This window comes from Watersipora subatra, chromosome 8, assembly GCF_963576615.1.
Source record: "Watersipora subatra chromosome 8, tzWatSuba1.1, whole genome shotgun sequence".
Lineage (NCBI taxonomy): Eukaryota > Metazoa > Bryozoa > Gymnolaemata > Cheilostomatida > Watersiporidae > Watersipora > Watersipora subatra.
In genome coordinates this window covers 7,470,081-7,482,806 of record NC_088715.1, presented here as the reverse complement: position 1 = coordinate 7,482,806, position 12,726 = coordinate 7,470,081, and the positions used below count along the sequence as shown (strand labels likewise).

The 12,726-nt window shown below is 41.6% G+C and overlaps 1 protein-coding gene across 1 annotated transcript in view; it reads right to left on the bottom strand.

Moving 5' to 3' along the window:
• The window catches only part of LOC137401503 (eukaryotic translation initiation factor 5B-like), a 55,396-nt gene extending 47,303 nt beyond the window's left edge, over nucleotides 1-8,093 (bottom strand). The window contains exons 1-2 of the mRNA XM_068087884.1: nucleotides 8,039-8,093; nucleotides 7,751-7,811 (exon numbers count right to left, since the gene is read on the bottom strand). Coding sequence (XP_067943985.1) covers nucleotides 7,751-7,791 — 41 coding nt within the window. The 5' untranslated portion in view covers nucleotides 7,792-7,811; nucleotides 8,039-8,093. The remainder of the gene's footprint in view (nucleotides 1-7,750; nucleotides 7,812-8,038) is intronic.
• Nucleotides 8,094-12,726: the final 4,633 nt, after the last annotated feature.

The window sequence follows — 12,726 nt, the reverse complement described above, 5'->3', positions numbered from 1 at the left end:
CTACTAACTATATGTCCCAAATATGCCACTTCTTCTTGAAAGAGATGGCATTTGGAGGGCTTAAGCTTGAGCTTGGCCAATCGAAACCGAGATAAGACCTCTTCAAGGTTGAGGTAATGTTCTTCGAAGCTGTTACCCATGACTATAACATCGTCTAGATATAGCAGCAAAGTCTTCCAATGCAGTCCATGTAGCACTTGCTCCATCATTCGTTGAAATGTTGCCGGAGCTGCCGTCAAACCAAATGGCAAGACTTTCCATTTCCACAGGCCTTCTCTAGTGCAAAATGCCGACTTATCTTGAGCATCTTCATCTAGTGGAATTTGCCAATAGCCGCTCATGAGATCCAGTGTGGAGAAAAGTTTGCTGCCAGCCAAGGCCTCCAGACTTTCATCTATACGAGGCAGGGGGGTGAGCATCATGGACTGTAATAGCATTTAATCTGCGATAGTCAATGCAAAACCTCCAGCTGCCATCTTTCTTTTTCACGAGTACAACAGGAGAGCTCCATGCTCCATATGCAGGCTCGATAAGACCTTGCTTTGACAACTCGTGAACTTGCTTGCTGACCTCGGCTTCTTTCTCCACCCCTAAACGTCTTGGAGCCTGTTTAATTGGCTGTGACATCGCCTTAACAGGGATAGAACGTTTCGTTAAAGAAGTCAGTCCTTGATCAGAGTCACCTTTTGAAAAGACATCACTGAAGCTATGCAACAACTTGGCAATCGCTTTGCGTTGCGAAAGCTGAGAACATGCCTCAGTTGCCTCTTCATATAGACTCTCCAAGTGAGATGGAATAGCAGGGATATTTTCATCTGAGACACGCTTCCTGTGGTTCCCATCCATCATATGAACAGATGAATTGACAATCTGTCTCTTCTCCAAGCTGACACACTGCCCTATAATAGATCCAGCATTAAGGTGACATACTTGCATTGCAGGATTAATGCACCTAACAAAAAATTTCCTTTCTTCACTCCATGTACTCACACTAGCAGCAATAGCTATGCCATGCTTAGCCGCAACCCCTGTGTTTTCTACTATGCCAACAGGGGTACAAATGTTATTTAACAACCGACACCGGACCAACTGTTCAGATCTAGCGGGAATAGATTCATTAGCGATTACCTGTACCCTACTAACAAAATCTATACCACGCTGGTTGGTGCATCTAAGGTGTTTACCATTCATCACAACAGTAGAGTCTAAACAACTAACTAAGCAGTTATGGCTTACTAGAAAGGGCATTCCAAGTATAGCATCTGGTTCAATATCTGCAACAACAAAGTCTAATTCGATTGGTTCTGACCTTAATCTGCCAGCTAATTTTATCTGTCCATAAAATTTCAAACCAGATCCATCTGTCAGAGTGCCTGTAGTGTGTTCAAATGCCAGCAATCCACCAAGAAACTTCCGTGGCAGCCTATCAAACATTCTCCTTGCCAGCAAGTTGAGGGTACATCCACTGTCTACTAAATAGTGTACTGAACAGCCCTCAACTTTTCCTGGAATATAGAGTGCAGAAGCAGTGGCTGCAAAATTTATACAAGGATGCTCTGCATCAACCCTAGTACTGCAATTAGATTGACCTACCGGAGGGTTCGCAGCATCTCCAGAGCAATGAAGAGGCAAGGGAAGCAAATCAGGTTTCCTAATGATTGGTTTTAATTGTGACAACTCACCAGGACTGTCTGCTTGGCTCACCCTTGTTTCTCTCCTGCCCTGTTTATTTGGCTTTCTGTGACGGGTATCTGACACCGGTCCACCCACTTTACCCGTAATCTTAGGAGTGAACCTTGCTAGTTTTCCTGATTAGGATTTGTGGATGGTGGTGGTCTTTTCTTCCGTACTGTACAACTCCGCATCAGATGGGAAGAGTCTCCACATATGAAGCAACGTCTGGCTCTATGAGACTTGACATTGGTTGTGTCAACACTTCTTTGCTCTAGAGCAGCAATCCGGGCAGACTGATCTTTTATCAGCTTTGTCTGTTTTTCCAGTTCTAATGACATGGAGAACAGAACCTCAGCCAGATCCGTTTCAGAGTTGTCTTCTGCAGCTTTGCCACTAGTACCGCTTGGATTATCTATTTGGGTAACTCTTGGAGGATTTCTAGTTCTTGAGGGTACTGGTTGACGCCCAACTATTTCATAATGTTTTGCTGCGGTAATGGCTTCCTCCAGATTTGAAGCCTTGACCAGCAGCAGGTGCCGCCGAAGTGCAGGGTCATTCACGGCTCACTGGAAGTGTTCTAAGGCCATCTCATTCTCGACAGCACACCCAAGACCACCATAGGCTAACTTTGACAGCCTTTCTACTCTGTTACCCAATGATAGGTAATCTTCTCCTGCTCGTTGGTGTAAATAGTGCAGCTGTTCTCTTGCTTCGGATGAAGACAGTCCGAACATCTGTAGCAGCTTCCTATTTACCTCAGCAACCGTTTCAGCTCTTCCACAGTCTTTGGCTGTTTGCTCTAAGCAGGATCTTAGTTGTATTAGTGCGACTCGGTCATCCCATCGGCTTACGTCACAAATTTCAGTAAATTGTTGTATAAATAAGTTTACATCTCCATGCCCATCAAAGTGTGGTAACCTGAGATCCACTCGACCACTGAGTGTAGAGTTAGGAACCTCAGCCTTCTTTGAAGTAGGCTCGACCAACCTGGTTGACTGTAGCTGCTCCGTTGGTCGGGGAGTGGAAACAGGATGTGCCAAATTGTGGAGTCCTTCTGCTACTGAAGAAGATATGCGACTGCTGGCAGCCTGTCTGTCCTGCAGTTCCAACACATATTTCCGGTACATATCGTCAATGAAGGTCATCCCATCAACGTGTACTGATGTATCGGAGTGCATGACTTGCTTGGGCTGTTTTTCATCAGTATCAGTAAATGGATTAGTCGCGTCCAAGAATGGCTTACTTATCGGCAGAAATGGATTAGTAAACATTCTGGAGTCTCCGCCTTGAGCCATCTCTTTCCAGAGAGCTGTTCAACAATCACTAGGTTATGCGTACAGCTAAACTTTCAGTAGCAACAGGATTACAGATATCCCACTGCTGCCACCAATGTTGTGGAAGTCAACGCTGACTAGCCACTAGCAAGTAGGTTCTGCGTACAAGTTGTCTTATACCGAATGAGTAATAGCTCTCATGCACAACTGTAATTGTTGCAAACAAAGTGTCTGGTGAATAATGGCTTTTATTCACACAAGCTCTATAAACATGAAAAGGTGTAACATTTAGAACAATTCACTACAATCAAGCGTAATGCTGAAATGAGTTAAACAATAAATACTCAAAACAGTTACACTTGTAAATGTAAGAATGTTAAGCAATATATATGTTACCAAAGATATACAAAGCTGCACAAAGGTAAGTTAATGTTACCGCACTGTTTTTAATGCAGATTAAGAACGTAACTCAGTCTTTAGTTCAGTCATTTGTACTCTGTATCGCTAGCTCTGTGCTCTTTGTTTTCCCGTCTTAACACTGAAGCACCTTTGCTTATATAGCAAGGGCTGAGTGTTAATCAACGGGCTTTCCACGGAAGCTGGCTTTTAATTATAGGGCTAATCTGAGAATAGCTAAATGCTTATGGCAATTAAAGCAGCTCAGCTTAGTAAATCCATCACAATATGCATGTATATTTAAATTATTATTATTAAATTTCTGTAATGTTTTATAAATGAGACACCCCAATTACTCACTTTGCTTTTTTACAAACCCGTGTTAGTTTTGGTAACACAACTCGAGTTCATCAAAAACCCAGGCCGAGTTCTTTAAACAGCAACTCGAGTTGTACAACTCGGGTTGCGAACACGCTGTTGTATTATGGGATTTGTTAGGCTCAGGTTATATTGGTGTCTGAGCTCAAGGCAGTACAGGTGGTCTTGGCAATTACGGTGAGTGCATAAAGCAGGATAAAGCTAGTGGGTAAAGCTAGTGGATAAGCTAGTGTAAGGCAGTATAGGGGAAGATATAAGGCAGTGTAACGAAAGACGGAGGCTTCTTCATCTTCACATCAGTACATGTGAGTACATCGATTTATACAACATGGCGCAGTTGACAAAATTCTAATTTTTTTTCTTTGTGTGTTAACCTTGGCGATAATTTTTCTGGTTGCGGGGTAAGTTTAAACGGTTGAATAGACCCTTTCACGGGCGTGCAGGTGAGGTGACGTGAGTTAGGGTGGTGTTGTGAGGTGTTGTAGCGGTGAAGTAGCGGTGTTGTTGAGGTGTAAATATTTATTACGTATTCGGAGGTGGGAATTACACTAATTTCATACGAGTGGGATAGAGTGAATTGGTGGCGAGAGATATATTGTGTCGGGTAGAGATGGAGAGTGGGTTTCCGAAGCTGGTGTTTTTATGAGCACGGTGATGGGTCGTGGGAGAGATTCATAGAGGAGATGAATTTATGTATTGAGAGTGCTGTTGAGAGAAGAGGTTATGAAGGTGAAGGTGGCGATAGACGCCCTATTATGAGAGGTAGAGGTAGGTTAGTGCCACTATTGAGAGCTATTGGGCACAGTGGTAGAGAAGTATTGAGGGGTGCAGGGTTTGACGTAGATGGCGTAAATTCTACTTATGAAGGGGCAGTGGAGGTTTTGCAGGATTATTATGGTAGACAAGAGAGTATGTTCGTAAAGGGGCATAAGTTCCTTACGGCTAGGCAGGCACTTCGGGAAAGTGATAGAGAATATTTACAACGGGTAGAGAGTTTGAGCAGATATGCAGAGGTGACTAACAATAATGATAGGGTCAGGTTTGCCCTTATTGTGGCGGTTAACGGGTTGAGAGATAGAGAAGTAAGCAGAGAGTTAATGAAGAATGCCAATCTTACTTGGGCGTTATTGCAGGAGGCATTGAGGGCTCGTGAAATGGCCAACAACTCTGATAGATTTTTGAGAGGTGAGGGTAGAAGTACCGATTTAAAGAGTGAGGTTAAGAGAGAAGTAGCAAAGGTATCAGAGTTTGATAGCCGAGTGCAGTACAGGAGTAATGATAAAGATAGAAGTTATGATTCAGCAGGTAGATCTTCCCCTAGGGGTAGCCCTAGGAGTAGTAGAGAGTATTATGGTAGTGAAGAGCAAGATACTAGTAGATATGGGACAAGAGGCCGGGAGTATAACAAGGACAGTGACAGTAGAAAGTATAGAGATAATAGCAGGGAGAGGCATGTCTCTAGATATAGAGCAAGCAGTAGAGAAGGCAGTGAAGGTAGAGTATGCTACAATTGCAAACGTAGTGGGCATGAGATGAGGAGTTGTCCCTCCATTAAATGTTTTTGTTGTGGACAGCGAGGACATGTATCCCGTTATTGTAGGGATAGGAGAGAAGTAGGTTATGACAGGCGAGGTAGTAGCAGGCGGTCAGGAGGTAGCCGAGATAATAGCTACGAGCGATATGGTATCAGGGATAGTAGTAGGGAGAGGTACAGGGGCCGAGAAAGCCTCCGTGAGATGAGAGACAAATTGAGTAGGTACAGGGACAACAGTATGGATAGGTTTGAGGGGGAGACGTATAAGGAGAGGCGCGAGACGAGCCGGTATGATGAGGGGTACCAGGATAATAGTAAGGGCAGAAGTGTTAGATCCTCTGGTTATAGAGATAAATATAGTGAAGATCAATGACTAGGCCAGGGAATTGTGCAGTATTTAGAAGTTAATGGAGTAAATGTAGAGTTTACATTTGATACTGGGGCTGAGGTGTCAATATTAACCGAGGCAACAGCCAATAAGTTGAACCTACGGTTAAAGAAACCGTCGACAGTTTTAGAAACTGCTGATGGTAGTGAGTTAAAAGTGGTTGGAAGTGTAATAGTGCATTTGGAAAGTAAAGACAGGCATATGGATGCTGAAGTTCATGTGGTGAAAGGATTGAGAACAAACTTTTTGGGCATAACTGAGTTGAAGCTGCTAAAACTATTTGCTGTTGTAAACGCGTTATGCAAAAGTAAGTTTGAGCCTGTTAAGGAGTGTAGAAGTATTAAGCCAGTTAAGCCGTTTTCGTCAAGAACGATTATTGCTGGGTCAAGTTATGTTTCAGATGATGTCGAGTTGCAAAACCTGACAAATAAGTCTGACAGAGAGAGCAAAGTTAAGAAAGGTCACATAGGTCAAGATTGGTGGACTTGTAAAACCAAGGGAGTGAAGAGTAGCGAATACGTAGAAATTGGTTGTCAACGGGGGACAGCCCAAGGCACCAGAGAGGCGCAAGTGTCTATGGGGTATGATAGAGAACACAGTCACGATGAGGTAAGGGAAGGTGTTGAGAAAGTAGCTGAACCAATGTCTGTAATGGAAAAGGTTTGCTCTTTTTTAGCCGAGGTATCCAGCAATGGAATGTTAGACAGAGAAGGTCATGAGAAAAAGGTAGCAGAGATTGAAAGAGAGGAAATGGAGGTGCGGAGGAAGTCGAAGGAGAAATTGGCTAAGCTGAAAGCCAAACGGGAGGCAGCAGTCATGGAGTTGGAAAATGTCAAGGCATTCAGGGTAGTGGTGCAGGAGTTAGCCGAGGTTCAGAGCAGAATTGCTGGTAGCAGACCTGCACTGGTTGCAGGTGAGGTCGAGCTAGATAGGTCTGGGCCTATGCCAACTCCCAGCTCTGCGGTGCCATCCCCTGTGCAGCCGGTTACAGCCCAGGTGGAGACCTCCCACAGGAAGCCTGTCGAGCCTGCCTCTTACTGGGGAGAGCGAGGTAAAGACGGAAGAGACGGAGATGAGGTTGAGGAGTCATTACTGACCCAACCAAAAGACTCCGGGCTAGTCAGGGTTGGTGGAAGTAGTGTTGGAGATGTTGGTGGAAGTAGTGTTGGTAGAGACAGGGGTCACAGCAAAAGTATTGGTAGCGGCGGAGGTCATGGAAAAGCTAGTGCAGACTGGCAATGGAGCTGGCAGTAGCGAGAAGAGTACTTTAGACGGTGGCACAGGGTCAGACAAGCCAGAGGCATAGCCTATGGAGACTGCCCACAGCCTAATGGAGTCAGGTAACGAGCAACACAAGTAAGGTAAGTTACTATGTCTGCTTGTTGGTAGTGATGGAGTAGCCCAAAACAAAAAGAAAAAAAGAAAGGGCATGTTGTATTATGGGATTTGTTAGGCTCAGGCTATATTGGTGTCTGAGCTCAAGGCAGTACAGGTGGTCTTGGTAATTACGGTGAGTGCATAAAGCAGGATAAAGCTAGTGGGTAAAGCTAGTAGATAAGCTAGTGTAAGGCAGTATAGGGGAGGATATAAGGCAGTGTAACGAAAGACGGAGGCTTCTTCGTCTTCACATCAGTACATGTGAGTACATTGATTTATACAACACACGCAACGCGAGGCACTGTAAGGCGCCATGCATTCATAATCCCAGTCCTATAGGAATTCACTAAATTTCAATTGAATCACTGATTATCTTTCTAGCTGTCGATTTTATTTATATCATTTGCCTTACAGTTTTGTCTTCTCAGTCCCCTCTAAGCATCCTATTTCTTGCGTTGACCAAACTCCGTCTTGGTAACCTGGGAACTAATAACTGTACAGCTTTGACACCATCGCATGAATAGCGTAACTTGGTTTTGTTAAGGCGGCTGTTCTGAGAGTTTCAACTTTATGATTGTAGCTAAGAGGTAATAATTCGTCTCGACTAAAAACCTCCTTTCTGTCTTGATTGCTACATCCTATTTTATATAACCACTTTTCTCCGTTAGCGCAGCTTTTATTCGGATTTATAAACATAAATTATCGATGTTTTATAACACTAATACTTACTGGTCGACAACCCTCTTTCCTCCTTTCTTTGCCTTTGGCATGTCGCCTGATTGGTTTGGCACTAGAATAAATAAACGACATGAGTTACGTGAGTGAAAAAATCTGTTTCGCTGTGTCTCCGAATATTTCAGCTATAACTTCAGTGTTACTAATTTTCCTACTCCGTTTAGGTTTGTAAGCCAATAACAACTGTACAATAACTTTGAACAACTATTACAAAAGCTAAACAAACGTTTCGTAATGATGGTGTAACAAATGGTTTTTTGGTCTTGAATGGAAGCATCTTACCGTAAATTACACAAAGGCATGTAGGAGAGGCACGGGCACAAATAATTCGGACATGGTTTTCTACGGGATGTTGTTGTGCGACGAGTACTCGTACTCCGAGTTTAAGAAACTCAAGCTACATAGACGAATGAATCAATGGAAGTTTTAGGAATTCGTTTACTTTAGGAATTCTGGAAAGACGCGGAATTTCCGAGATGTCACTGAGATCACTGAACGAGCATTCGAAGCCTCTGTGAGTCTGCGCGCTGGTTCTTAGGTTCTGTTCTTTATGTTGTTTAGTTTTGTTGTCCGGTTGCTGTTGTTGTGGTTGTTGTTGTTGTTGTTGTTGTTTGAGTGGACTTGTCTTGAGTACTTCATTGACATGAAAAAAGCTCTGATGTTGAATACAGAATTAGAAACAGTATAATTCAAACCAAAAATGAAAAGGGGAATGGGTTGCAGCGAACAAAGAGAACCCGGGGATCAGGGGGAACAGGGAAAGCACAACAACAACAGTTTAAAACTTTTTTTATGCTAACACAAGATCTCTAAAAGGGAAAACTACAGAACTAATGATGTTAACATCTAACTATGTTGTAGTATGCTTAACCAATGATATACAGCCTCCCCCATGGGGGCTGTATATCATTGGCTTAACTGAAACTAAACTTGATCACACTATAGTAAGTAATAAACATATTTTGATTACAATCATAAACAATTTATAGACTCGACAGGACATTATACGAAGGAGGCATTTTTATAGCTGTAAATCAAAATATTGATCATGAACTTATAACATTCAGAAATGAAAATTTTTGTGAGCTAATTTTCGTGAGGATGTAATAGTGGAAAATCATGTTTTTGAAAAGCGATGTTCCTGTAATAAAAAAGTGGATGATAAGTACGACACTGAGTTTCCACCATTGTCGTCGCAGAACAAAACCCTTAAAATGGAAATGATAGCCCTATAAAGGGCCGAGGTGGTTGGTGGGACTACTGGCACTCAGAAATCGATTTTGACTGGTGAGTCCAGTAGCTTGAGAGGGTCACTGTCGTCCCCGATTTGGTCTACCGATGGGCGGATGATCTTGGACTCCACTTCATGCCATGGAGTAGGGCAAGCGTCACCGGCTGGCCTCCAGTACGGCCGTCACTCCTGCCGTGGCCTTGTGTAGCGTTGCCCTCAAACACAGTCTGGGTAGACTGTGTTTTTTGGTGCTAAGCAGAGACGTGTGCTTGCAGGAGTGGCTGGGTGGTGTACACCTCATCACAAGAGGAGCAGCGGTGTCTGTGTACACGAGCGTGCCTCTGTAGGTCACTCTCCTTGTTGCAAGAAAAATCGCAAAAAGTACACGAGTGCTTCATGCTTGTAAAAGCGAATGAACTGTCAATCAGTGTGTGCCCGTATTTATAGACAGTCAGCATGCATAAGAGAGTTGATGAAGTCTTTTCTAAGCCTATAATCCTGCAGCTTCAAATTGCGGACTCAATGGATCTATATTACGTTCGCCGCAATTCAGACAAACTTGAATAGTCATTTATAAGGCGCACGCTTAACACTTGTCCACTGTAGAGTATATGTATGTGTTATACTAGCAATTTTTTATGTTAATCATTTATTACCATGTTGTTCTAAGATTTGCATGTTACTATACAAACACTAAAAAAATTATTAATACTCGTATTGCGTGATTAGTTAGTGACAAATGTTATCGTTTTTGTACTCGAAATACAGTATGTTATTGTGGAATTGGTTGACCTAATTACTGTGCAGCCAATCAATTGTAGATTTTTCCCTGGGATTGCTATATAACCTGTCAGTTTTATCATTGCTGGTGTGTTAATGCTTGTTACTGAGAGATATAACACCAATAAAGATACTGCGTTCTTTACAATAAGCTCTGCTCGAGTTTCAAAAGCAAGTACACTTGTAGTGTATAACATTCTTGTCACTGTTTCTGACTTTAGCATTGCGATATTAGCCAGCGTATCATAGCTGCATTCACTATAAGTGCTATTGACCGAACATCAAGAATTATTGCGCTTGGCTTGCTAGGGTGTAATAGTTGAGAAAAGACACCATCGAGTCTGCTTATCGGCTCACTCTCGAGTCTGTTTATCGTCTCACCCACGAGTCTGTTATCGGCTCACCATTGAGTCTGTTTATCGGCTCACTCCCGAGTCTGTTTATCGGCTCACCCACGCGTCTGTTTATCGGCTCACCCACGAGTCTGTCTATCGACTCGCCATCGAGTCTGTTTATCGGCTCACTCTTGAGTCTGTTTATCGGCTCACTCTCGAGTCTGTTTATCGGCTCACCCGCGAGTCTGTTTATCGGCTCACCATCGAGTCTGTTTATCGGCTCACCATCGAGTCTGTTTATCGGCTCACCCACGAGTCGGTTTATCGACTCATCGAGTTTGCGTAAACTCGCTCTTGAGTTGGGAGTGGTCTATCCTTGTCGAGTAGAATTTACTTCATTCCCACACATGTAAATGTCAAGAGATTAGTTGATAGGTAGGAAACTTAGTAGTTACAATTCATTGCTACAGCATATTATCTCCCACTAATGGCAACAAGTATGCATCTAAACAACCATTGCTGACGGGCTGCATGCATGTACAATATTCTTATCATTTGATTGTGAAGCTGGAAATTATCTACTCAATCCATAGCAACGCTATAGTAGGAACACAACTCCTATTCAGTACATCCATTTATATAGAAGTAGCTTGATAGTTATATTCATTCTATGTCTAGCAACTAAGGAAGCAACATCAGTTAATTGTATACTAATAGTTGATCAACATGTATATTGTATCGCAATATCTTACGTCTACAGTAGCGTATATATATATGATATATATATATGATGCCTTATGTATATATCTATATATATATATATATATATATATACATATATATATATATATATACAGTCAAACATGGATAACTCGTCCACGGATAGCTCGAAAACATGGTTAATTCGAACATTTCCTTTGGTCCGTTCCCACGTAATGATAAATTGCTATAGATAACTCGAACTCAACACTGTTAATTCGAACTGTTTTTTTGCCCAACAGCTACCGAAACGGTTGTTTTCGCTTTAGAAAATCACTTTATTCAAAGCCATAGAGGTAAACTTCATCTTTTCGTAATTCATAAGCGTCGTTATTACCACCATCGGCAAAATATTTTTGTCAACGACTTTTCTAAAAGTTTGGTGAAATTTGATTTATACTGCGATACGATGAATAGCACGGGCTAGCCGGGTCACGCGTGCAAGAATTTTCGCCACGCACATACAAAACAAAAATCGCATGTTGTTTTGTATGTGCGTGGCGAAAATCCTTGAGTGCGTGGCGTAACCCAGCTAGCCCGTGATGAATAGTTTTCCGACGTTGATTCCGTGTTGAATCAACGTCGGAATGTTGAATGTTTAAAACGTCTTAAAAAATGTTGTAATTAAACGTATACGTTGTCTGAGCTACAAAAAACTATTCATCGTTTGACCTAAACACAGAATACGTGTGTACATTCAATAAGTATCTATTAAAAAAGCGTGAGTGATATAGAATGTACCGTAAAACCTCGTAAAACTTCTAATTGAACTGCCTCGGAGTGTTGCTCTTAACGAATCCCAGGTAAAGTAAGGTAATCTGCATAAACTTCAAGAAAAAACGGCAAAATTGATCGTGGGTAAAACCCCAAAAGAAAAAAATGTCTTTTCTTTTGAGCATTTCAACAACGATCAAGTTTTGCCAATGTCAATCTGAAAAACGTCCTGGCAATAACATCACCTCAAACAACAAACCAATCTCAAGTGATAGAAAAATCTCTATACTTTTTCATGAAAACGTTTTAAACTTTACATTAGAAGCATTTAATTTGAAACAAGCCATTTGTGCTTTTGATTTATATTATAGTTTGTATATGTACATGTATCTACTAATAAATAAGTAAATATATGGACTTATGACAGTGCTCTGATAACTTGAATGTTCTGATAATTCGAACACTTTTGCTCGGTCCCTTGAAGTTCGAGTTATCCATGTTTGACTGTATATATATATATATATATATATATATATATATATATATATATATATATACATAAGGCATCATTACATGAACTATAGCATTGGATTAGCCTTGTTGTAGAACCGTAACTTAACCATCACTAGACTACCTCCTACCTATTGGCATCGACACTCACGTAGACAGTGAAGAACACACTATAGAACCAGCTAACCAGAGTCCTCTGCACCTAATGACAAACACAACTAAAGTGAAGACTACCCATATAAAAGGAGATTTGGACTCATACTAATATTGGAGGTAGATAGCTCATTTCGAACAAAATCAGCTACAACAAGAATAAATGGCTCTATACTAATTGGTTGCTACTATCGACCTCAACATGATAGAGAACTTTCACCATTAAATTCTGCTATCAAAGAGTTACTGCATAAATATATTGGATACACGCTCATACTTATTGGAGACATGACCTTTTCAGGAATAAACTGGAATGATCTGACAGTAACATCTAACGGAGAAAAATTGTTACATCAACATTTTGTGACAAATTAAAACAACATGATTTGCATCAGCTAATTTATGAACCAACACATAACATGTACTAGGTAACACATTAGACATAATATGTACAAACAATCCAACAGTCATAAGATGTACTGATGTTA